The 26671-nt window shown below is 39.7% G+C and overlaps 1 protein-coding gene across 5 annotated transcripts in view; it reads right to left on the bottom strand.

The window, feature by feature from the left end:
- PHF8 (PHD finger protein 8) overlaps nucleotides 1-26671 on the bottom strand; it is a 91948-nt gene that overhangs the window by 50558 nt on the left and 14719 nt on the right. For all 5 annotated transcript variants that reach the window (XM_081222642.1, XM_081222641.1, XM_081222638.1 and 2 more), the window contains exons 3-8: nucleotides 13197-13282; nucleotides 12698-12806; nucleotides 10418-10578; nucleotides 9648-9789; nucleotides 8739-8925; nucleotides 6747-6909 (exon numbers count right to left, since the gene is read on the bottom strand). In XM_081222642.1, the coding sequence (XP_081078768.1) occupies nucleotides 6747-6909; nucleotides 8739-8925; nucleotides 9648-9789; nucleotides 10418-10578; nucleotides 12698-12806; nucleotides 13197-13282 (848 nt within the window). The remainder of the gene's footprint in view (nucleotides 1-6746; nucleotides 6910-8738; nucleotides 8926-9647; nucleotides 9790-10417; nucleotides 10579-12697; nucleotides 12807-13196; nucleotides 13283-26671) is intronic.

The raw sequence follows: 26671 nt of genomic DNA, 5'->3' as shown, positions 1-26671 counted from the left end.
AAACAATGGACTCAACAGAAGAATGGAGACAATGGAGAAAAGAATCAGAGAATTTGAAAACAGAACAATAGAGAGCACCCAATATGAACAAGAGAGAAGAAATAGACTGAGAGAAAAATAAACTCAGGAACCCAACAAGGACCAACTGTATAGCACAGGGAACTATATTCAATATCTTGTAATAACCTATAATAGAAAATAATCTGAAAAAAGATAGATACTATATATATAACTGAGTCTCTTTTTGCCATATACCTGAATCACTGTAAATCAACTATATGCCAGTAAAAATAAAAAAAGACAAAAAAATAAAGAACCATGCAATGGTACAGAAAAAAAAACCCTCAGGAACCTGTGGGACTACAGCAAAATGTGTTATATTCATATAATCAAAGACCCAGAAGAAAAGTTAGAGTGAGGGAATGAAAAAGTATTTGAAGAAATAATACCTAAAAATTTCACTAATGTGGCAAAAGACATAAGCCTACACATTCAAGAAGCTCGATGAACATATACAGTATAAACCCAAAGAAATCCACACCAAGACACATTATAGTCAAACTGCTGGAAAACTAAATAAAAAAGAAAAAATATTGGAAGTAGCAAGAAATGACACATACAGGGAGAAAAACAATTTAAAGGGTAGCCAAAATCTTATCAGAAACCACAGAAGCCAGAAGGAAGCAGCACAACATTCAAGTGCTGAAAGAAAATATCGACCCAGATTTCTACACCCAGCAAAAATACCCTTCAGGAGTGAAAGGGAAATCAAGAGATTTACAGATGAAGGAAAACTAACAGAATCTGTTGCCAGCAGACCTACCCTGAAACTCTAAACAGAGAGGAAATGATAAGAGAAGGAATCTTGGAACACCAGAAAGGAAGAACAATGGAAGAGTAAAAATACAGGTAAATACAATAGACTTTCCTGCTCTTGGGTATTCTAAATTATGTTTGACAGCTGAAACAAAAATTAAAACACTATGTGACATGGCTCTAATGTATGCAGAGGAAATATTTAAGACAAATACATTACATATGGTAAGGGTAAAGAGATGTGAAAAGAGGTAAGGTTTCAACTCTTTCTTCAAACTTGTAGAATGTCAATACCAGTAGACTGTCATAAGATAGATATATATGTATATATAAATATACACATATATGCAGAAAATTATAAGACACTGATGAAAGAAATTAAAGATGATACAAATAGACGGAGAGATATACCATTTTCTTGGATTGGAAGAATCAACACTGTGAAAATGACTCTACTACCCAAAGCAATCTATAGATTCAGTGCAATCCCTATCAAACTACCACTGGCATTTTTCACAGAACTAGAACAAAAAATTTCATAATTTGTATGGAAACACAAAAGACCCCAAATAGCCAAAGCAATCTTGAGAATGAAAAACGGAGCTGGAGGAATCAGGCTCCCTGACTTCAGACTATACTACAAAGCTACAGTAATCAAGAGAGTATGGTACTGGCACAAAAACAGAAAAGATAGATCAATGGAACAGGATAGAAAGCCCACAGATAAACCCCTGCATGTATGGTCACCTTAACTTTGATAAAGGAGGCAGGAATGTACAGTGGAGAAAGGACAGCCTCTTCAAAGTGGTGCTGGGAAAACTGGACAGGTACATGTAAAAGTATGAGATTACATCACTCCCTAACACCATACACAAAAATAAGCTCAAAATGGATTAAAGTCCTACTTGTAAGGCCAGAAACTATCAACCTCTTAGAGGAAAACATAGGCAGAACACTCTATGACATAAATCACAGCAAGATGCTTTTTGACCTACCTCCTAGAGAAATGGAAATAAAGACAAAAATAAACAAATGGAACCTAATGAAACTTAAAAGCTTTTGCACAGCAAAGGAAACCGTAAACAAAACCAAAAGACAACCCTCAGAATGGGAGAAAATATTTGCAAATGAAGCAACTGACAAAGGATTAATCTCCAAAATTTATAAGCAGCTCATGCAGCTCAACAGCAAAGAAACAAACAACCCAATCCAAAAATGGGCAGAAGACCTAAATAGACATTTCTCCAAAGAAGATATACTGATTGCCAACAAACACATGAAAGAATGCTCAACATCATTAATCATTAGAGAAATGCAAATCAAAACTACAATGAGATATCCTCTCACACCGGCCAGAATGGCCATCATCAAAAAATCTACAAACAATAAATGTTGGATAGGGTGTGGAGAAAAGGGAACACTCTTGCACTGCTGGTGGGAATGTGAATTGGTACAGCCACCATGGAGAACAGTATGGAGGTTCCTTAAAGAACTACAAATAGAACTACCATATGACCAAGCAATCCCACTACTGGGCATATACCCGGAGAAAACCATAATTCAAAAAGAGTCATGCACCAAAATGTTCATTGCAGCTCTATTTACAATAGCCCAGAGATGGAAACAACCTAAGTGTCCATCATCGGATGAATGGATAAAGAAGATGTGGCACATATATACAATGGAATATTACTCAGCCATAAAAAGAAAGGAAACTGAGCTATTTGTAATGAGGTGGATAGACCTAGAGTCTGTCATACAGAGTGAAGTAAGTCAGAAAGAGAAAGACAAATACCGTATGCTAACACATATATATGGAATATAAGAAAAAAAATGTCATGAAGAACCTAGGGGTAAGACAGGAATAAAGACACAGACCTACTTGAGAATGGACTTGAGGATATGGGGAGGGGGAAGGGTAAGCTGTGACAAAGCGAGAGAGAGGCATGGACATATACACACTGCCAAACGTAAGGTAGATAGCTAGTGGGAAGCAGCTGCGTAGCACAGGGAGATCAGTTCGGTGCTTTGTGACCGCCTGGAGGGGTGTGATAGGGAGGGTGGGAGGGAGGCAGACGCAAGAGGGAAGAGATATGGGAACATATGTATATGTATAACTGATTCACTTTGTTATAAAGCAGAAACTAACACACCATTGTAAAGCAATTATACTCTAATAAAGATGTAAAAAAATTAATTAAATAAATATATACATATAGATCTGTATGTACATATATACATATATACACATATACATATACATATACATATTTATCTATATATGTACATATACAGATATATGTGTATATGTCTATGTCTATGTACATATACATATATATCTATATATGTATACATATATACATAAATATCTATATATGTATACATATATACATAAAACTAGAGCAAACACTAAAAAAAAAATCTATATAGGGCTTCCCTGGTGGCGCAGTGGTTGAGAGTCCGCCTGCCGGTGCAGGGGACATGGGTTTGTGCCCCGGTCTGGGAGGATCCCACATGCCACGGAGCGGCTAGGCCCGTGAGCCATGGCCGCTAAGCCTGCACGTCTGGAGCCTGTGCTCCACAACAGGAGAGGCCACAACAGTGAGAAGCCCGTGTACCACAAAAAAAAAAAAAAAATCTATATAAAACCTGAAGCTGAAAAATTCATATGGAAATTCTAGGGGCCCAGGAAGGCTGACACTTCCCAATTTCAAACTTACTACAAGTGTACAATAACTGAGACAGTGTGATACTGTCATAAAGACAGGCATACAGATCAATGGAACAGAATTTAAAGTCCAGAAATAAACCAATACATGGCCTATGGTCAACTGATTTTTGACAAAGGTGTCAAGACAATTCAATGGGGGAAAGAATGGTCTTTTCAAATTGTTCTGGGACATCTGGACATCCACATGCAAAAGAATGAAATTGGACCCATATCTCACACCATATACAAAAATTAACTTGAAATGGATGAAAGACATAAATGTAAGAACTAAAAAGAAAACTCAGAAGGAAACACAGGTATTAATCTTCATGACCTTGAATTAGGCAATTGTTTCTTAGATATGACACCAAAAGCACAAGCAAAGAAAAAAACAGATAAACTGGACTCTTGGGCTTCACAGAACAACATCAAGAAAGTGAAAAGACAACCTCCAGAATGAGAGAAAGTATTTGCAAATCATACATCTGATAAAGGTCTAAACCAAAATATATAAAGAATTCTTACAACTCAACAACAGAAAGACAAATCACCTAATTAAAGAATGGGCAGGGACTTCCCTGGTGGCACAGGGGATAAGACTCCACACTCCCAATGCAAGGGTCCTGGGTTTGATCCCTGCTCAGGGAACTAGATGTCACATGCATGCCGCAACTGAGAGTTCACATGCCACAACTAAGGAGCTCGTGTGCCGCAACTAAGGAGCCGGTGAGCTGCAACTAAGGAGCCTGCTTGCCTCAACTAAGACCTGGCACAATCAAGTAAATAAATAAATAAAAAGAATGGGCAGAAGTTTTGAATAGATATTTCTTCAAAAAAAGATATATAAACATCCAATAAGTGCATGGAAAGATGTTCAAAATCAATAGCCATTAGAGAAGCACAAATTAAAATCTCAATGAGCTACAACTTCACACCCACTAGGATGGTTATAATCATAAAGACAGGCAAAAACAAGTGTTGGGGAGGATGTGGAAAAATTGAGACCCTCATAAATCGTTGGTGGAAAATGCAGCTGCTTTAGAAAACAGTCTGGCAATTCCTCAAGGAGTTAAACACAGAGTTACCATATATATGACTCAGCAATTTCTCTCCTAGGTAGATATACCCAAGAGAACTGAAAATATATGTTAACACAATAACTTGTACATGAATGTTCATAGCAACACTATTCATAATAGGCAAAAAGTGAAAATAACCCAAATGTCTATAAAATGATGAATGGATAAACAAAATATGGTATATCCATACAATGGAATTATTATTCAGCTATTTAAAGAATGAAGTATGATAACATGGATGAACCTTGAAAATATTATGTTGGGTGAAAGAAGCCAGACATAAAAGACCACATATTGCATGATTCCATTTACATGAAATATTCAGAAAAGGCAAATTCATACACAGAGAAAAGTACAGAAGTGGTTGACAGGGGCTGGGAGGAAAGAAGGAATGGGGAGTGACTGCTAATAGGTACAGGGTTTCTTTTTGAAGTGATGAAAACTTTCTGGTATTAGATAGTGGTGATGTTTGCACAACTTCATGAATATTTTTTTAAAAACTGAATTGTACCCTTTAACATGGTAATTTTTATGGTATGTGCACTATATCTCAATTTTTTTAAAGCACACTTAACAAAATGAAGATATAACATATCAAAATATGTGACACAGCTACATCAGTGCTGAGGGGGGAATTTATAGCACTAAATGTTTATATTAAAAAAAAGAAGAAAAGGGCTTCCCTGGTGGCGCAGTAGTTAAGAATCCACCTGCCAATGGAGGGGACACAGGTTCGAGCCCTGGTCCAGGAAGATCCCACATACCGTGGAGCAACTAAGCCCATGCGCCACAACTATGGAGCCTGTGCTCTAGAGCCCACAAGCCACAACTACTGGGCCCACGTGCTACAACTACTGAAGCCCGCGCACCTAGAGCCCGTGCTCCGCAACAAGAGAAGCCACCGTGATGAGAAGCCTGTGCACCACAATGGAGTAGCCCCCACTCGCCACAACTAGAGAAAGCCCATCCGCAGCAATGAAGACCCAATGCAGCCAAAAATAAATAAATAAAATAAATTTATTTAAAAAAAGAAGAAAAGTCTGAAATCAATAATCTAAGCTCTCATCTCAAGATTGGGAAAAGGAGAGCAAAATAAGCCCAAAGCAAGCAGAAAGAAGGAAAAACAAAGATAAAAGCAGAAATCAATTAAATTGAAAACAGAAAGACAACAGAGAAAAATCAATGAAACAAAAAGTGATTCTTTAAAAAGTTCAACAAAACTGACAAACTTCCATTAAGACTAACATAGAATAAAAGAGAAGGCACAAATTACTAACATCAGGAATGAAACACAGGGTAGCACTAGAGACTTGGAAGATATCAAAAGAATAATAAAGAAATACTATCTCTACACACATAAATTTGACAACTTAGATAAGATGGACCAATTGCTCGAAAAGCACAAACTTACAATTCACTCAATATGAAACAGATAATTTGAATAGCCTAATACAGGTTTAAAGAAATTGAATGTTAATTAAAAATTTCCCAAAAAGGAAATCTCCAGGTCCATGTGGCTGCAGTAGAGAATTCTATTGAACATTCTGAGAAAATTTAACACTAATTCTGAAATCAAGGAATTAAGAAATTAGAAAGTCAAGAAAAACCTACATCAATGGAAAGACATATATGTTCATGGAAGATTCAACATACTAAAGATGTCAACTTTCCCCAAATTGAGACAACTATGGGGACTCTTTCAAAATAAATACACTCAGACCCCACCCCAGACCAATGAATTTATAATTCTAGGGGTGAAGCCTAGGCATTTTTTGTTTTGGGGAAAAAAAATCTACCCCCACCCAGGTCATTCTGACTTATAGTCTACAATGCCAGTCTCTCAGTCACTATCTCTAGAGTCACGGGGCTGAGAGTCCTGTTTTCTATCTGTCCACCAAATTGACATCAGTCCAGTGCAAAGGAGCCTATCAACTTCCTCCTGGACCTCCCCAAGAAACCACACTGCCCACTGGCCACCACTAGAATTTTCTTGATGTCCACTTCTGAGCCTTCAACTGATATGGGAGGGATATCTCACATAATCAGATCAACACATTATGGGAAGGGGTTGGTTCCAGTGCCACAAGCTCTCTTCCTCTTCCCACCTTCCTCAAACCCTCCCAGAGGAGACCAGGGAAGACCTGTAGGAATGAAAAGTGTCTGTCCTTGCTTCACAGAACACTTGTAGCACTTGTCCACCTGGTCCCCAAAGAACATCTCATTCTGGTTAGAGGAGCTGCTCCAGCACTCAAAGAGAGTCAGGTTGGCATTTGTTGGGCGGATCAGGTAGAAGATCTTCTCACCCTGAAACAAAGAAAGATTGACATGTCAAAAATATCAAGGGTTTCCAGAGAAGTCTTCTGGGAGTCTCCAAAAGAATATTCTCTCTCTCATGTTCCAAGACCATGTAGTATGCTAGAATTCCTTCTGTCCAAGGATCATTTATATATATATTTGGAAAACTTCAAAAGTCCTTTTGCACTTTGTACTTTTAAGCTTCTATAAAACTGACAAAAACAATTTGGAAAGGAAAGGGCATTTCAAACAAAATTGTCAACTTAAGACAAATGTACACCAAAGGCTCCTATTTTAGATGCAATGCCAAATGAAAAATGGCCTCTATAGATGAGTAGATCAATATTACTAGCCCTAGGAGAATTTAAGGCCACATTACTAATGAGAAGAAAATTGAATTTGCCTTTAAATGCCATTTACAGAGAGTGTTCCTTCTCACACCTGCAATCAAAAATAATAAAAGTTTAAAAGTTCAGTAATCACCCAAGGACTTCTGTAAGATTATATGTTGGGTGATTATCTGTTGGAAGAACATATTATTTCCTAACTATGTTTTGCCTGGATAATCACCAGATAGATAATTTGGTAGAAAAGAAAAAAACCCACTAGCACAAAAATATCCCCAACCCATAGCTTGATTAGTTTAACCAATATTTCATAATACATTTCAATGTAGAAAATTATCTACTAGAAATTATCTACTGTACAATTAGAGAAATTTGAATCAGATCCGTTGATTAGATAACAGTATTATATCAATATTAATTTTCTGATTTTGATAACTATACTGTGGTTATATAAGAGAATACCCTTGTTTTTAAGAAATACACACTGAATTATTACGAGATAAAGGGACACCTTGTCTGCAACTACTCTCAGGTGTTTCAGAAAAAATATTTATGTAAAACCATTTTATTATGTTTGCTTCAGAGAAAGAGAGAGTATAATAAAATAGTAACATGGGAATCTGAGTGAAGGGCACACAGGAAATCTTCCTATTATTTTTGCAATTTTTCTATGAAAAAGAAACTATTTAAAAATAAAGTTAAATCTAACATTTGCATAATAGCACTTTCATTTACACACTCCAATTTCTTCATGATAAACCAATGAAAACAACTAGTTCAGGATTTGTGATCATTTGGACAAGAGCCATATCCAAGTTTTCTGCTCTTTCCTTGGCGTTTCTGATAAGAAAGCTAAATAGCATGAACAGTGGTGGAAAACAATAAAACTTAAGAAATTTGTTTTCCAGACCTCAAAAATCCTTTATAGTCATTGACAATCAATACGCTAATTATAAAATTGTAATGACCACTAAAAGGGAAACTATAGAAAGGCTGACATTAAAAAAAAACATCTCATACGTGCTCTATCTTGATGGTGGTGGCAGTCATGCAACTATTTATACAATTGTCAAAAATCATCAAACTATACACTTAAAACAGATGAATGTTACAGTATACAAATTATAACTCAGTAAACTTGGAGGGGAGAGGGAATTTCTCATGTTACCAGAAATTTCTGCAGTAAATATGGCCATTTCCATACACAGCGGTAGGAGTACAGATTGGTTCAATTAAGATAACAGTCAGAGAAAACCTTAGGCATCTGCTGTTATTAAAAAAAATAAGTTAACCATCAAAACTGTAAAGTAGAGACAGTTTATATGGCATATCCACTCAGTACCCAACCCTGATAGAGCAGTTATGTGGAAATGTCACCCAAATAGAATCTGGGACGCAGGTAGGCCTTAGCAGCCTGTCTTTATGCTGCCACCTGAAACAAACAGGGAGGCCCAAGGCCTGGCTGTCTTCAGAAGCCATAGCCATTCTTACCTTGAGCACATGGTACCAGACCGAGGTGCCACCAAAGTCAATGTGAAAGTCTGTATAGCTATCCCGCACGCTCATGAGGCAGTACTTCTGCACATTGGGCCTCTCAAAGATACACTCCTCTGGCCACAAGTTCTCCACCCATGAGAGCTTCCGAACAATCTTGGGTGTCTCCACAAGGTTAGAAAGCCTATCAAGGAAGGCATGGAGAGCAGATGTCAGCTGATTGGGAATTGAAGGTTGAAGCCTGAATAAAATGCCCCCCATCCCAGTGAGACTCAGATAAGAGAAAGAAGTTCTCTCCACAGAATCCCAAAGAGCACATAGGACACATTTTTGTAAGTCCAGTCAGCATCCTCATTCCACTCAGCTCTGGAATTGCCAAGTCCCAGCTCCACAGCCTTCCCCAGTCAAAGGTGATCATTTCCTCCACTAAATGCTCAGAATCTCCACACCCGGGCCCACTCACTTGGCACATGGTGTTTAACAGTATTGTACTGTCCCCATGTTGTAGTGTCTTCTTTATGAGGAACAATTAGAGAAACCTCTCAGGGCTCAGTTCCAGGTAAAGAAGTGTTTACCTGGGACAGAGGACCTATCCTGGGAGTTAAACAGTGACCATGCCACAATCTAAACACCAAAAGAAGGTCTAAGAACGCTGTCCTAAATCTTGAAGGAAACAAAAATTAATTAAAATAGCTACTGTATAATCTATCCTATGCTAGAAACTGTAAAGGAGAAATATGATTTGGTTGTTATAATGCGAGCAGCTACCCTAGAAAGTATAAACCAGCTCCTCATCCCAAAGGAAGAAACCACCAGGAAGAAGGGAAAGGAACACTAATACACACTCAGTATATCACAAGTCCTAGGCACTTTGTGAGGCTTTTTACTTACCCCTTTCCCTCTTACCTGGTATCAGAGAATTCCAAACTAATGACATTGAGGACTTTCTCCCTCTTCCCGCTATAATAATATTTCACAAAATCACCAAGCTTCATCTTGCAGTCGGCCTGGCGGGTCACATCAATCACATCAATCTCTTTGTCAGAACCTGGAGTAAAGAGATGGATTCTGCACCAAGTCCCAGGGATCAGAGAAGACTCTCACGTCCTCTAACCAGTCCCTAAAATGAACTTACACTGAAAACTTCTCACTGTATTTGTACGTGCATAAATGGGAAGTGGGGGTAGGTATTCTTCACACTCTCCTTAGACCTATGTGCCAGGTCCAGGCTTGCTAGGGCAACAGAACTGCCTGGACCTGGCACATAGGTCTAAGGAGAGTGTCTCACTCACAGTACTATCCACCTGCCTGGGCCCTGCTTCCTCACTTCTCTTCCTATCCCCCAAAACTCATGTCCAGAACACAACTAGCATGTGAGGGCAAAAGTCAAAGGCTTTCTCACCTCAACAGAGGACAGAGAGGCCATAACAATCCTTGGAATTCCCCAGGTAAAAGATGGGGCTCAGCCTGGGATTTTGTGGTGTGTTAGGAGGAAAAGGAAGGGTAGGCTAGGATTTTGGTTCTAGCTTTGCCTAAGAATGACTCGGGGCAAGGCACTTCACCTCAAATTCCCAAGATGGCTAGAAAGGAAATGCACAACGTAGACTGGAGGGGAAGGGTCATACGTTTTGATGGGAGTGAACAATGTCACAGTTAAGAGGGTCTGTGGTGCTTACCAACATAGTGTTCCACATCCCTCACAGTGAATGATGGTGAGGGCAGTGTCATCCCCAATCCATCCTTCTTCAAGACCAGGATGGGCACACTGAAGCTATTCTCTTCCAGGAATTCCACGGTCAGCTGACTTCCAGTGGGCTTCAGAATCACTTCATCTGAGCTGTGGGCCACATGAGAGAAAGCCTGAACCCTAGAGGCCCTGCTACTGAAGGCCTCACTGGATGCTGTCACTCACCCAAGGGGTGGGGTCTTCCTGAGGGGACCTAATGTTGGCTGGCAACTAATGAGTGGCATAAACTTCACCTGCCAGGGAAGAAATGACCTATAGAAGGCAAGAAGCCAGGTCACTGGCAGAGGCGGGAAGCTAAATCCAGGATAGCCTGTCAATATGGTGCTCTTCTCTAGATGACAAAGGAAGAAATCACTCAACAGCCTGCCCAGGAAGAAAAGACATATCTGACAAGTCTAGCTAAATTACTCTAACCCAGAGCAGCACTAACCCATTTTAAACACTGGCAAATAAAGAGAAAAGACTGATTTAAAAAACAAAAACAATTTTTACAGCCACTCTCTTGACACACACACTTAGTTAACTAGAAAACAGGAGTTTTGGGTTTTCTTAAGATCATGCTGGAGAAAAGACTGGCTATTTGACAAGTTGTGTTGGGACAAACATCTGGAAAAATATTAAGATCAAAGTCTATCTCACTTTTTAAGTAATTCTAGATGGAACAAAGATCAAATTAGAAAAACTAAAGCCATAGAGTAGTAGAAAAATAATCAGAGAGACAAGGCCCAGTAATCATTATAAATAGTAATAAGTAAATTTATGTAAAAATTAAAATTTTCTGCAAGGAAAGCTATTACAAATCTGTCTGAAATAGGCAGTAACCCAACAGAAAAACTGTTAAACAATGTTGAGAAGGCAGTTAACAGAGAAAGAAATAAAGATGACTTATAAATGTATGATAATAGATATGCTTCCTTCATAACTAAAGAAATCCAAGTGGAAACAATCAAATCTCATTTTTTATCTTATCAGAAAGGCAAAAAAGTTTGATAATAAACAGTGTTGGCCAGGATATAGGGAAACAGGTACCCTCACACATTGTCTAGTGGGAGTATGAAATAGTGTGGCCACTTTGAAAACAATCTGGCAATATTTATAAACATTTTTAAAGCACATACCCTTTGACCTAGCAATTTCACTTTTAGGTAGTAAATCTACACATATACTCACCCAACATATGCAAAAACCTAAGTACAAAGACATTCACTGCGCATTTTTTTTCTAATAGCAAAATACCAGAATTGATTTAAATGTTCATCAACAGAGGACTGGTTAAATAAATTATACATCCATACAGTGGAGTACTAAACATCCATGAAAAAGAATGAAGATCATCTGTATATGCTGTTAGGATTGATCTACATAATTTAGATTTTAAAAAAAGCAAGATGTAGGACAATAAGTGTTTCTGTTTGTGTTTTTTAATAAAAAAGGGGACACACACACACACACACACACACACACACACACACACACACATATGTTTGTATAAGCAAAAACTATTTCTGAAAGAATGCACAAGAAATTGGTTGACTCTGGAGAAGGGACCTGAGGGATCTGGGGTAGAAAGGAGACTCACTGCCTTTAAATAAATAAAACAAAAATTATTAAGTTGAAGAAACACTTATAATCCTAAATAACACTTCAATTACAGGAAAGCTGGAAAAGGTCAAATGAATTAAAAACTAAGCAAAAGAGAATGCTTTATTCATTAATTTTTCTAACATTATTTTTGCTCAATTCAAGTAATTTATTTAATAAGCCCATCTTAATTTTCTAAAAGAAAAATTTTTTTTCTTGATTTTAAAAGAAATACATGACTACTCAAAAAAATTTTTTTTCCGAAGAGTTTCGTCTTCTCTACAATGAGAGAATTAAACTTTCTGATTTTTATGACTCCTTCTAGTTACAGCATTCCCTGGGTGCATGTAAATATCTTCCCCTGACTGAGGCAAAAACTGCCTATCTACCAAAAGTTTCTACAAGTGGACCTTAATGTACTCTGCACATCAAATGAAACTCTAGCAATGTTTCTCAGAAACTGACTAAAACAGAAGATCCCTCCCCAGAGGGAACTCACAGAGCCCTGCAGACATCCCCAGATGGTGGAGGTACCCAGTGCGACAGCCAGTGGGAAAGCTGGGAAGAGATGGGCCCCAGCTTCCCAGAGCCCTGGCATTCACTGGCCCTTGGAGTACAGGGTCCTCACCTGTCAAAGGTCCTACTCCGAAGCTCTCGAATGAACGTAGGGCTTCCCGTCTTCACTGGCTTCCCCTTGTGTGTATCATGGCCTTTTGAAGATACACGGCGTTTTTTCACTAAGCCAGTAAAAGACAAGACACTGTCAGTCAAAATGGCTACAAGCTATGGTTCCAAGAGCAAACGCCTCAGCAGATCCTGCTTCTCTTCCAATCTAACAACCCCCTGGATCATCTGGAGTCAAGGAGGCCCTCACAGTCTCAGGAAAGCTCTTGGTGAGGATAGGTGCTTCCTCTGGGGAATCCCTAAGTAAGGGAGGGAGGTGAAACTCTGCATTTCTGCCCTCTCAGTGGAGCAGCTGCTGGCCTGCAGGGCCTACACAGGCTTCTGCTATTTCCCAAGGGAGACAAATCTGAAGCACTCACGAAAAGGCAATTTTCCTTCCAAGCTTCCTTTGCTTTGTCTCTCCTCTGGACTGCCTTCTCTTAAAAACCCCAAGATCTACTTACTGATGGAGGGTCCATGTAAGACCTCACAATTGGGGCAGTGGTAGAGGTCAATGTCAGCAGCCTTCTCCTCTTCAACACCAACACAACTAGAAAAGAGAAAATCAGCCAAGGTTTGTGGAAATTTTACTTTTCGTAAGGTCTAGAACTGTGCTGTTCAGTACACAATTAAGTAAAATTTTAGATGCAGTTCCTCCATCACACTAGCTACATTTCAAGTGCTTAGTAGCCACACGTGGTTACCATATTGGGCAGATTATCAAACTTTTTTGTCAACGCAAAAAGTTCTATTGGACCAAATGGTCTACAATAATTATGACAGAGCTAAAAATGTACAGACAATAAAGCTTCATTAAGACTCAGAATGGTCAAAGCTGGAAGAGCCTCTAGAGCAATGCTGTCCAGTAGAAATATAATGTGAGTTAAATATGTAATTTTAAATATTCTAATAGCCACATTAAAAAGGTAAAAAGAAACAGGTGAAATTAAGTTTAATAATAATTTAATATTTTATTAACCAATATATCTAAAATATTATTTCAACATAAAATCAAACATTTAAACTTTATTGAGCTATTTACTTTATTAAATGAAAAGGAATGAAAATAGTATTTTATGGTCAACAGTGGTTCTCTCTGAGTGAAGGATTATGGTAACCATTTTTCTCTTATATGTATTTTCTAATTTTCTACAATGAACATGTGTTATTTATTTCATACTGTAATGTCTGAGAAAGATTTATTTAATTTTGAAAATCTAAGTTTGCATGTATGTGAGCTGGTAATCTCACAAAATTTAAAGCCTTCCTCACCAAAGAAGTCATCGGCATCCCTCCAAAAAACTTCTGGCTAAGATCTAAAATCTTTGGTCAGCCACAGAGAACAGGGAGCATAAAAATAAGGCAGAGCTCCAATCATTTCGACCAAGACTGACTTCCTAGGATCAGGACCCCACCACCTTCCCGACTGCTAACCCTGTAAACCTGTTGCACATCAATAAATTGAGGACATTTTATTTTATAAAAGGATTGGTCTATTATGAATTGGAAATTAAAAAAAAAACAACCAAAATACCCTGGGTCCTTCACCTCAGAAAGTCTAAGAAGCACTGTGTTAGAACCCGGTCAGGTAGAAGCTGTACATTCTCCCAGACCCTTGTAACTCAGGGCTGGGCTGGGGGTGAACATCCCCCTCACTTTCCAGTGAGACTCTGAGATCATCTCTCCTCTATCCTTGTGTAAGATCTCCTATTCCTCTGAGTTTTGTATCATCCAACAATAGCTCTTCCCACTCCTCTTCACTATCAGCTACTTATCTCCCCAACATACCCTCTTCACTCACTGAAGAACCTGCTCACATATTCCTCTTCATCCCAAGTCCTGCCAGCCTCCCATGTGACATAATTATGGATATAAAGGCCTAATATCCCAGCCTCCTAGCTCATTGACCTTCTCATCTTCAGAGTCTGCTGCCTCCACTCCTATTTCAGCTACCAACTCTCATGGCCATCCCCCAGACCTTGTCAACACTTGCAACTGCTTCACCTCTGGAATATGAAATGCATACATCACACTCTGACCACAAGTACATCCATCCAGCTCTCATTCATTACACCTGTTCTTTGCCCTCAAAATCCCTTGATCCTACTTTTCACCTATTCAACTACTGTTGCCTTTAGCGTTCTTCCCTATCTAGTTCATAGGTTTCATCATTCCTCACTTCAACCATTCTCTTACAGATAGCTTCAACTCACTTGCCCCACTGCCTTTACATTACTCCCACGTGCAAATCCCAACCCTGGCTCAATCCAACCATATAACATTGGACCATTGGACATGGCTAGAGAAAAATCATCCATTGGATTGGTGCCACAATAAATTCACACTGTCCAAAATATCTGAGTCACAGAAAAACCAACACAATATTGAAGGAGAAGAACAAAGTTGGAGGACTGATGCTACCCGACTTGAAGACTTACTATAAAGCTACAGTAATCAAGACAGTGTGGTATTGATGAAAGAATAAACAGATCAATAGAACAGGAAAGAGAGCCCAGAAATAGATCAACAGAAATATAGTCAATTGGTCTTTGACAAAGGAGCGAAGGTAACACAATGGAGCAAAGACGGTCTTTTCAACAAACGGTGCTGGAACAACTGGACATGCAAACAAATGGAATTAGACACAGACCTTATATCCTTCACAAAAAAGAACTCAAAATGGATCACAGACCTAAATATAAAATGCAAAACTATAAAACTCCTAGAAGACAACATAGGAGAAAATCTAGATAACCTTGGGTTTGGCAATGACTTTTTAGATGGAACACCACAGGCACAATCCATGAAAAATGAGAACTGATAAGCTGGACTTCATTAAAATTAAAAACCCGTTCTGTGAAAGGCATTGTCAAGAGAATGAAAAGACAAGCCAAAGACTGGAAGTAAATATTTGCAAAGGACATATCTGATAAAGGGCTGTTATCCAAAATATACAAAGAACTCTTAAAACTCAACAATAAGAAAATGAACAACCTGATTAAAAAATGGGCAAAAGATCTGAGCAGACACCTTACCAAAGAAGATATACAGATGGCAAATAAGCACATGAAAAGGTGCTCCACATCCTTTATCAATAGGACAATGCAAATTAAAACAATGAGATATTACTATACACCTATCAGAATAACCAAAAATCCAGAACACTGACAACACCAAATGCTGGCCAGGAGGTGGAGTGAGAGGAACTCTCATTCTTTGCAGGTGGGAATGCAAAAAACAGCCCCTTTGGAATACAGTTTGGCAGTTTCTTACAAAACTGAACATACTCTTACCATACAACCCAGCAATTGTGCTCTCTGCCATTTACTCAAAGTAATTGAAAACTATGTCCACATAACAACGTGCACACAGATGTTTATAGCAACTTTATTCATAATTGCCAAAATTTGGATGCAACCAAGATGTCCTTCAGTAGGTGAATGGATAAACTGTGGTACGTCCAGACAATGGAATATTATTCAGCACTAAAAAAAAGAGCTATCAAGCCATGAAAAGACATGAAAGAAACTTTGAAAGAAGCCAATCAGGCTACATATTATATGATTCCAACTACATGGCATTCTGGAAAAGGCAAAACTATGGGGACAGTAAAAAGATCAGTGGTCATCAGGGATTGGGGGGGAAGAGAGATGAACAGGTGGAGCACAGAGAAGTTTTAGAGCAGTGAAACTATTCTGCTACTAAAATGATATAATGGTGGGTACAAGTTATTATATATTTGCCCAAACCCATAGAATGTATAACACCAAGAGTAAATCCTGATGTAAACTATGGATTTGGGGTGATAATCATGTGCCAATGTAGGTTCATCTACTTTAACAAATGTACCACTCTGGTGGTGGGGGATGTTGTCAATGGGGGAGGCTATGGATGTGGGGGCAGGAGGCATATGGGAAACCTCTGTACCTTCCACTCAGTTTGGCTGGGAACCTAAAACTACTCTAAAAAATAAAGTCTATTTAAAAAAATCTGGGTCATGCTGCCTGACAAGTCTCCTGTATTTCCCTGCTCAGTTCTCTCCACCATTATCCACAATGGCTATTTCAAATCTCTGACCCCCCCACTGCCTTCCTCTTCTCTCTCAGCAAATGACCCTGCCTCCTACTTCTTAGACAAAATGAAGTAATCAGATGGGAACTACCTCAACTTCTCACACCAAATCCACCTCCTTCTGCACCCTTCTTTTCCTCCTGTTACAACGAAAGGACTATCTTTCCTTCTTTGTAAAGTCAGCTTTTCCACCTGGGTCACATCTTTTTTTTTTTTTTTTTACCTTCTCAATAAATTCTTTCTTTCTGCAGTATCTTCAACCTCTCCCTCTCTACCTTTTCCTTCACAATAGCATTTAAACTAGCTCACTGATCTTTGCAAGACCTTCCCTGCCTCCTTTCTGCCCCTCTCTGCCACTTCAGAGCTAAATATCTTCTTTGTTTAATCCTATGCAGCTTCACAATCACTTTTACTTAAATAGGTATTGATTATACATTTTATGAAACTCAAAAGGTACAGAATTGTATAGAGTGAAAAGTCTCCCTCCTACTCTTAGCCACACTGTACTATCCGGAGATGTTCTACCAGGGCCAAACCTATAAAAAGAATTTTTTTGAGTTGCTGTGTACACTTTCTCACCCACTGCTGCAGTCTGATTTTAGTCCCCACCTTCTCTAAAACAGACTTCACTGATATCTTGACCTCCTTACTGAAACATGCAATAAGTACTTCCTTCCTTTATCTCATTTGACCTCCTAGCAGCATTATCACAGTGCTGACCCTGTGCTCTGTCTACTTGACTTTCGTAACACCCCATTTGCCCGGGGTCCATCCCTCCAGCTAACATTTAATGAGCATCTGCCAGGCCCTGGTCTAGGTGCTGGAGAGACAAAGACACAGAACAAAGCATACAAAAATCCCTGCCCTCATGGAGCTGACAATCTAGTGGGTGAAGCACACAAGAAGCAAGATAAATCAGGGTAATCAGTGAAATATACTGTATGTTAGATAGAGGAGTTAAGTAGAAAAATAAAGCAGGAAGAGGAATATGTATGCATGTACATGTAAGTATACATACACACAGTGGGGGGTGAGGGGAATGACAATGGTGTTGAAATTTTAGGTAGGGAAGCCAGGGAAGGACTCACTGACAAAACAATTCTTGTATAAAGACCTGAAGGGAGTAAAGGAGCAAGCCATATGTATATGAGGGAAGAGCATCCCAATTAGAACAGCAAGTACAAAAGCCCTGTGGCAGGAGTGTGCCTAGATTATTATGCCAACAGAGAGGAGGACAGTGTTCTGGAATAGAGAGAGCAAAGGGGGACAATAATAGGTCAGAAAGGCTCATGCAGTAGAGTCCTGTAGGCCAGGGGTCCCCAATCCCGGGGCCTTGGGCCAGTACTGGTCCATGGCCTGTTAGGAACCGGGCCGCACAGCAGGAGGTGAGTGGCGAGCAAGCGGAAGCTTCATCTGCCGTTCCCCATCACTCCCCATTGTGCGCGTTACTGCCTGAATCATCCCCCTCCAACCCCGGTCCGTGGAAAAATTGTCTTCTATGAAACCGGTCCCTGGTGCCAAAAAGGTTGGGGACCACGGCTGTAGGACATCATAAAGGACTTTGGCTTTACCTGAGTGAAGAACTGGGTGGAATCCACCAGAGGATTATGAGCAGGGATGTGATGTGATCTTAATTATGTGTCTGGCTACTCCTTCTGTTTCCCAGTGCATTCTTTTTCTCCTGCCCACTCCTTAAATGTTGACATTTCTTAGGTCCTCTTTTCTAGGCTCTCTTTTCTCCTCACTTTCTCTCGTTGGTTTCACTAACTCCCAGGGCTCCATGTGCCCTCTATATAACTATAACTGCAAGCCAGATCTCTCTGCTGAGTTTCAGACCCTCCCTCGAAATTTCTCCTGGATATTTCTACTAGATAGCCCACTTACATAGTACTTCAAATTTAACACGTCCAAATTCAATTTCTCCCCCTGCCTGGCCCCTAAACCTGCTCCCTCTCTAAGGCACCATAACCTTACCAGGTGTTTAAGCCAGAAACCTGGCAGCCACTGATGACTTGCCTCTCACCTTCTCCCTCCACTGAATACCTGAGTAGGTATTCAAGCTCAGGACCTTAGACTTTAGGACCAGACTGCTTGGGTTTACAGCCTAGCTATACTTTCCACTTACTACCTGTGAGATCTCAGGCAAGTTACTTAACTCTATGCCTCAGTTTCCTCGTCTCTAAGGTGGGGATAAAAATTTGTATGTGTATTATAATGTTGCTCTCAAAAATAAATGAGTTAATTTATATAGTGTTTAGAACAGTGCCTGGTACAGAGTAAGTGTTCTGTATGTGATGCTATTATCATCCAAGTTATCACCATGTCCTATCACTTCTATCTCCTAACTGGCTATCAATTGTATCCTTCTGTCATCCTCACTGCCCCTGCCCTAATCCAGGCCACTATTATCTCTAACTGGGATTACTGTCCTGTCCTCCTAACTGGGTTCCTGGCCTCCACTCTGTCCTCACCCAAATGGCCCTCCACAGTACAGCCAAAGTGATCTTTTTAAAATGTAGATTTGATCCTGTCAACCCTTGTTCAAAACCCTCACATGCTTCCTATTTTTCTTAAGGTAAAGTATAAACTTATCATGGCCTAAAAGACCCCACCTCTTGCCCTTCACACATAGCATCGGCTATAAAATTTGTGGGGCTGGTGCAAATGAAAATCAGGGGCCCCCAGTTGGCAAAGAAAAGCTATTTCCTCTCTTCCATGATCTCTCTCAACTTGCCGTGGGGCTTTTTATTTGTTAATCACTGTCATGTTCCCTTGGGCATGGGGATACTCAAGGGGCAAGTGCAGGCACTCACGGGCCACGCGCTATGACTTAGTGTGTAGGGTGCATGCACCTGACCCTGACTCTCCAGCACCTGCACCCAGGCCCGGCAACCCAAGCAGCCAGTCGAGAATCCGTTCAGGGAGGCAGCAAGAGGCAGGACCACAGGTGAGCTAAAGCTCTAGGCCCCCAGGATAAACTCCACTGTCCCTTGAACCTCACATACAAAACACAAATTCAAAGGTAAAATTATTAAGAATTTCAAGACTACAACCACAGAGCATTAAACTTCAAGCATGGGCATGGGGCCCCCTTCCAAATATGAGGCTGTGTGTGACTACAGCGGTCACACACCCATGAAGCCAGCCCTGCTCTAAAACCCAGCTCGACTCTCAGTGCCATGCTCTTTCTGGTCTCTGGGACTCATCACACATGGCTCCCTGTGCCTAGAGCATTCCTTCCCTTCCTCTTCCCTACTGCCATGCCTCGCCCCCCTAACTATCCATATTTTAGCACTCACCCTGCAGACTTGCAACTGCCCATTTACTTGTTATCTGCCCCTACTACATACAGCAGACAGCATCTCTTGTTCACCCCAAGTCCTCACGTTATCCATCTCCCAGTCTTGCTTTTTTTATTATTCAACCCAATTCATTGGGCTAGATAATATCTCACATCAGGAAGGCATATGGATGAAAATCAGGCTTCTGGCTGCACTGTCTCAATAATTATTACCTGGACCAAGGTTCCTAAATGCTGTTTTGCTTCCTTAGTAAAGAGGACAATTATCACAGCACCAGGTCTCAACATTAAGATGAATTATCCCCAACACGTGCCACAGAACCTGGCACATGGTAGGCACTCAGTATTTGGATGTAAGTGGGTGCATAAATTCAATAAATATTGACTGAAAATAGCTACTGCCCTCATGGAGTGGACATTCTAGAGAGGGAGACAAGTGGTACCAGAACAGTTTCATAAGCGCTATAGTAAATAAAGTATATTTACTTTATTTATAAAGTAAATAAAGCAGGGTAAGGGGGTGGTAAGTGAATTTGAAGCCTGCATAAAAGGAGTTGAGGAGAAAAGTGAACTGTGAATATATTATCACACATATATTAACACATCTAATCTCTACAACAAATCAGGGCATTCTGTACAGTATTTAGAGGCACAGAGTTTAAAAGTGCAGACTTGGGAGCCAAACTGCCTGGGTTTAAATTTCACCTCTGCCACTTACTAGCTGTGTGAACTTAGGCAATTTACTTAACCTTGCTGTGCCTCAGTTTCTGCATCTATAAAAGAAGAATATTAATAGTACCCCACCTCATAGAGTTGTTAGGCTTAAATGAGCTAAAGTAGGTAAAGAACTGAGAGTACTTGGGACAAAGTATTAGCTATCAACATTACTAATATTATTCTAATTTAACAGATAAGAAATCTGAGTGGTTAGGGAACTTGTTGGTCATTACAAAACTAATAAATAGCAGAGCAGGATAAAAATGCAGATCCATTGACTCCACTATTCCACTACAATACATAACTAGAATATAATGTGGGATTATTAGTAGAGTCGAGTGCTATGAGAACACAAAAGTGGGCATTCAATCCTTCCAGGGATGTGGAACTGAGGTGGGGGCTGAGGGCTGGAGAAGCCTGAGAGGTGACAAGATTGCCCAGGATCCTGTCTAGCTTCTTATCTGCTCAACCTCTGCTCTCTGAGGATTCCCAAAGAGCCAGGTCCTGTCACCACCTGTGCCTTGGAAAAACAATGTCTTCATTCATCAATAAAAAGGAAAAAGAACATATTTTACCTTTCTTCATTATTCAAAAAATATCAGAAAATCCAAGACAATTTCTAGTTTCCTGCAACACCTTGATTAGGCCAAACACAATGTATAAAAACAGGGATGACCCATCCCGAGATGCTGAGGCACCCACCATTCGCACCAGTGGCCCCCCCTGCCTCCAAGCACATAGGACTTGGAGGAGTACAAAGGACACTGAGCAAGTTTCAGTGCACCAGGGATGTTTCTTTTTGTTCTACCCAGTCCCTGGCACATAAGTTTGCCAATAACAGGCTTCGCTAAATGCTGGATGCACCAACAGAATCACTCCATGTGCACGGACATGCAGGCAAGCAGGCTGTAATCTCTATCTCCCAAAAAAACCCAACCAAACAAAAAATCCTCTTGTGACCCCTTCTGTCACTGCCCCGTTACTCTGTTCCCCTGTATACCAAAACTCCTCAAAACGGAGTCATCCTTGAGTCCTTTCACAACCCCAATCCAATCTGTCAGCAAATCCTGTATCAATATACATTCAAAATCCAACCACTTCTCATCACCACTGACTCCAGTCCAAGTCACCATTGCCTAATTAGACCAGTGTTTCTCAAACATTAGGGCACATCAGAAACACCTGGAGGGCTTGTTAAGACAGATTCCTAAGCCTCATCTCCAGAGATCCTGATTTGGTAGATCTGGGGTGGGGCCCAGAAACGTGCATTTCTAACAAGGTTGCGGGTGATGCTGATGCTGCTGGTGCAGGGACCACATTTTAAGAAATAATGATCTACAGTGATCCCCAAACTCTCCCTGCTTCATCCCATACTCACCTTGAGTCTGTCCTCACAACAGCCAAAGCCTAAACCAGATCACAACTCTCCTTTGCTCAAAATCCTTCTATGGCTCCCATCCTATCTGGAGTGAAAACCAAGTTCTTACAATGGCCCATAGGACCCAATACCTGTGGTTCTCAAACTTTAGTGTGCATCAGAATCACCTGGAAGGCTTGTTAAACCATAGATTCCTGGGCCCCACCTCCAGAGTTCCTGATTTGGTAGGCCTGGGGTAGGACAATGGAATTTGCCTAACCAGTTCCCAGGTGATGCTGATCCTGCTGGTCCTACTTGGAGAACCACTGCCCTACATGATTTGCACCCTCAGCCCCTATCATCAGCTTCTGCTACTCTCCCCTCACTCTGTCTAATAACATTGGTCCCTTTGCTATAACTGGAATGGTAACATGTCAGGTGTGCTCCCCACTCAGTGATGCCTCTGTTTCCAAAAGCAGATTTTCATTTAGCTCCCATAACTCAGTCCTGGGCATCATGCCTATCAGACCGAATCTGAATTTTCATAATACTCCTCTTGGATGCTGACCACCCATCCTTTGGTAAATGTTTGCCATCCCAAATTTCTTCTAGGTGGGTTGGAGGAAAAATTATGCTACCCCACTGGTAAAGGAATTCTGATTCCTTCTGTTGTTCTGTATTCTGATTGTGGTGGTTACATGAATCTACAAGTGTGATAAAATTGTACAGAACTAAATACACATACACACACACAAATGAGTGCATGTAAAACTGGTGAAATTGAAATAAGATTGGTGGATTGTACCAAGGTCAGTTTCTTGGTTTTGATATTGTACTGTAGTTATATAAGATATCACCATGGGGGAAACTGGGTAAAGGTACAAAGGCCCTCCACATACACTTTTTGCAACTTCCTATGAATCTATAATTATTAAAAAATAAAATTTATTTTTTTTAAATATGTCACTCCAAGAGACATCCTGTGAGCCCTGACAGAGCAAACTGTCCTTCTGATACTTCTAACTCCACACCCTATAAGACTTTCTCCAGGGCAGGGATTCTTCAGCCCATACATTGTATCATAGTAAACCCTGAATATGAATGCTAGGCCTTCTCTTCCCTTTGCTACACACTCCTAAAGCTGTGTAGCAGCCGCTTCAGCTGCTTCAAAAAGGGTGATGTCCATTTTAACCTGATTTCACTTTGAACAAAAATGTGGAGTGCGTGCGACTTTATAAGCCTGATTTTCTCTATCTCCCACAACACCTTGAAAATGGCTTAACCTGAACAGTGCTTTATACTATCTATAGTATTATATCCTATAGCAAGAGTCCAAGGGACCCAGGTTTGACTTGTGGTTGAGCAACTAACTAGCTGTGTGCTTGAGCAAGCTATTTAGCCTCATGAGAGAAAATAATAGCTCCAAAGAGCTATTTTAAAGATTAATTGGTCACTTCTGGTTTTGGAATAATGGAGTAAACACACTTCTCCCTATTACTCCCACTAAATAAAGCTAAAACACTTGGACATTAAAAAAAAAAGGTAAGATGACTCTGAAAGATGGAGAGAAGGCAGCCTGACTAGATGACAGCAGGATCTGAGGTAGTGAGTGCCAACAGAGAGCAACTGGGGGAACCTGGACTTCCACTCCTACCTGGCAGTAAAGAAGTAGTACCCCCTTCCCCTGCCACTGAAGTGCAGTGTCTGAAGAGGCCCGCAAAAACATAAGATATAATAATATCCAGAATCTCATAACATAATACCCAAAATATTCAAGATATAATGAAAATAATCACTCATCATATCAAGAACAAGAAAATCACAACTTGAATGAGCAAAGAAAATCAATCTCAACAACGAGATGACACAGATGTTGGAATTATCTGATAAGGATTTTAAAGGAGCAACCACAAAAATGCTTCAAAAAAACAATTACAAACATGCCCGAAACAAATGAATAAATAAAAAGTGTTAGCAAAAAATAGAATCTCTACAAAGAAATAGAAGATATAGAAAAGAACCAATGGCACTTCTAGAAAAAACTATAGCAACTTAAATGAAAACTCACTGCATGGGCTCAATAGCAGAATGTAGACAACAGAGAAAAAAAATAGTAAACCTGAAGATAGAACAATAGAAATTATCCAATCTGAACAACAGAAAGAAAACAGACTGAACTACGAACAACTATAAGTCAACAAATTGGACAACCTAGAAGAAACAGATAAATTCTTAGAAATATACAATCTGCCAAGACTGAATCGGGAAGAAATAGAAAATTTGAAGAGACCAGTTACTAGTAAGGAGATTGAATCGGTAATAAAAAAAAAACAAACCACCCAACGAAGAGAAACCTAGGACCAGATGGCTTCACTGGTGAATTTTACCAAACATTTAAAGAAGAATTACCACCAATTTTTCTCAAACTCTTTAAAAAATCAAAGAGAAGGGAATACTCCAGAGCTCATTTTATGAGGCCAGCATTACCCTGATACCAAAGCCAGATAAGGACACTACAAGAAAAGAAAACTACAGGCCAATATCCCTGATGAAAACCACAAGACATCAATGAAAGAAACTGAAGAAAACACAAAGAAATGGAAAGATATCCTGTGTTGATGGATTGGAAGAATCAATACTGTTAAAATGTCCACACTGCCCAAAGCCATCTATAGATTCAAAACAATCCTTATCAAGATTCCAACAGTATTCTTTTACAAAAGTAGAAAAAACAATCTTCAAATTCATATGGAATCACAAAGGACCCAGAATAGCCAAAGCAATCCTGATAAAGAAGAAGAAAGTGGGAAACATCACATTTCCTGATTTCAAACTGTATTATAAAGTTACAGTAATCAAAACAGTATGGTACTGGCATTAAAAATAGACACATAGACCAATGGAACAGTACTGAGAGCCCAGAAATAAACCCATGCATACACATTCAAATAATATTTGACAAGGGAGCCAAGAATACTCAGTGGAGAAAAGACAGTCTCTTCAGTGAATGGTGCTGGGAAAATTGGATATTCACATGTAAAAGAATGAAAATAGACCCCTGACTTACACCACTCACAAACATTAACTCGAAATGGATTAAAGAGTTAAATGTAAGACCTGAAACCATGAAACTTCTAGAAGAAAACATAGGAAAAAAGCTCCTTAACATGCATCTTGGCAATGATTTTTTGGATGTGACATCTAAAGCACACAGTGACAAAATCAAAAGTAAATTAAAGGGCTTCCCTGGTGGTGCAGTGGTTGAGAATCTGCCTGCTAATGCAGTGGACATGAGTTCGAGCCCTGGTCTGGGAGGATCCCACATGCCACGGAGCAACTAGGCCCGTGAGCCACAACTACTGAGCCTGCGCGTCTGGAGCCTGTGCTCCGCAACAAGAGAGGCCGTGATAGTGAGAGGCCCGCGCACCGCGATGAAGAGTGGCCCCCGCTTGCCACAACTAGAGAAAGCCCTCACACAGAAACGAAGACCCCACACAGCAAAAATTAATTAATTAATTAATTAACTCCTACCCCCAACATCTAAAAATAAATAAATAAATTAATTAATTAATTAATTAAAAATTTAGTTTGACCACATCAAACTAAAAAGTTTCTGCACAGCAAAAAAAAAAAAAAGAAAGAAGAAATCATCACAATAAAAAGTTAACCTATGGAATAGGAGAATATACTTACACATCATATGTTAAATAATGGGTTAATATTCAAAATAAATGAAGAACTCATACAGCCCAATAGCAAAAAAAAAACAACAATCTGGTTATAAAGTGGGCAGAGTAACTGAGTAGGTATTTTTACAAAGAAGACATACAAATGTCCAACAGGTACATGAAAAGGTGCTCAACATCACTAATCATCAAGGAGATGCAAACCTAAACCACAATGAGATATCATCTCACACCTGTTATAATGGTTTATAAAAAAGACAAGGGATAACAAATGTTGGTGAGGACATGGAGAAAAGGGAACCTTTCTGCACTGATGGGATTGCAAACTGGTGCAGCCACTTACAGTACGGAAATTCCTCAAAAAATTAAAAATATAACTATCATATGATCCAGCAATTCCACTTCTAGGTATGTATCTGAAAGAAACAAAAACTATGTTAAAGAGATATCTGCACCTCCATGTCCACTGCAGACTTATTTATAATAACTGAATCATGGAAACAACCTAAATGTCCATCAAAAGATGAATGGATAAAAAAATGTGATACATGTATATATAAATACACCACACACACACACACACACACACACACACACACAAAATGGAGTACTATTCAGTCATAAAAAAGAAGAAAATCCTGCCATTTGCAACAACACGGACAGCCCTTGAAGGCATTATGCTAAGCGAAATAAGTCAGAGAAAGACAAATATTCTATGATCTCACTTATATGTGAAATCTAAAAAAACAAAACCCAAACTCATAGAAAAAGTGAGATTTGTGGTTACCCTGCAGAGCTGGGGGTGGG

Source organism: Mesoplodon bidens (genome assembly GCF_964165515.1).
Source record: "Mesoplodon bidens genome assembly, chromosome: X".
Classification (NCBI taxonomy): domain Eukaryota; kingdom Metazoa; phylum Chordata; class Mammalia; order Artiodactyla; family Ziphiidae; genus Mesoplodon; species Mesoplodon bidens.
Note: the sequence above shows the minus strand (reverse complement) of the source record. Positions and strands in the feature narration are given on the sequence as shown.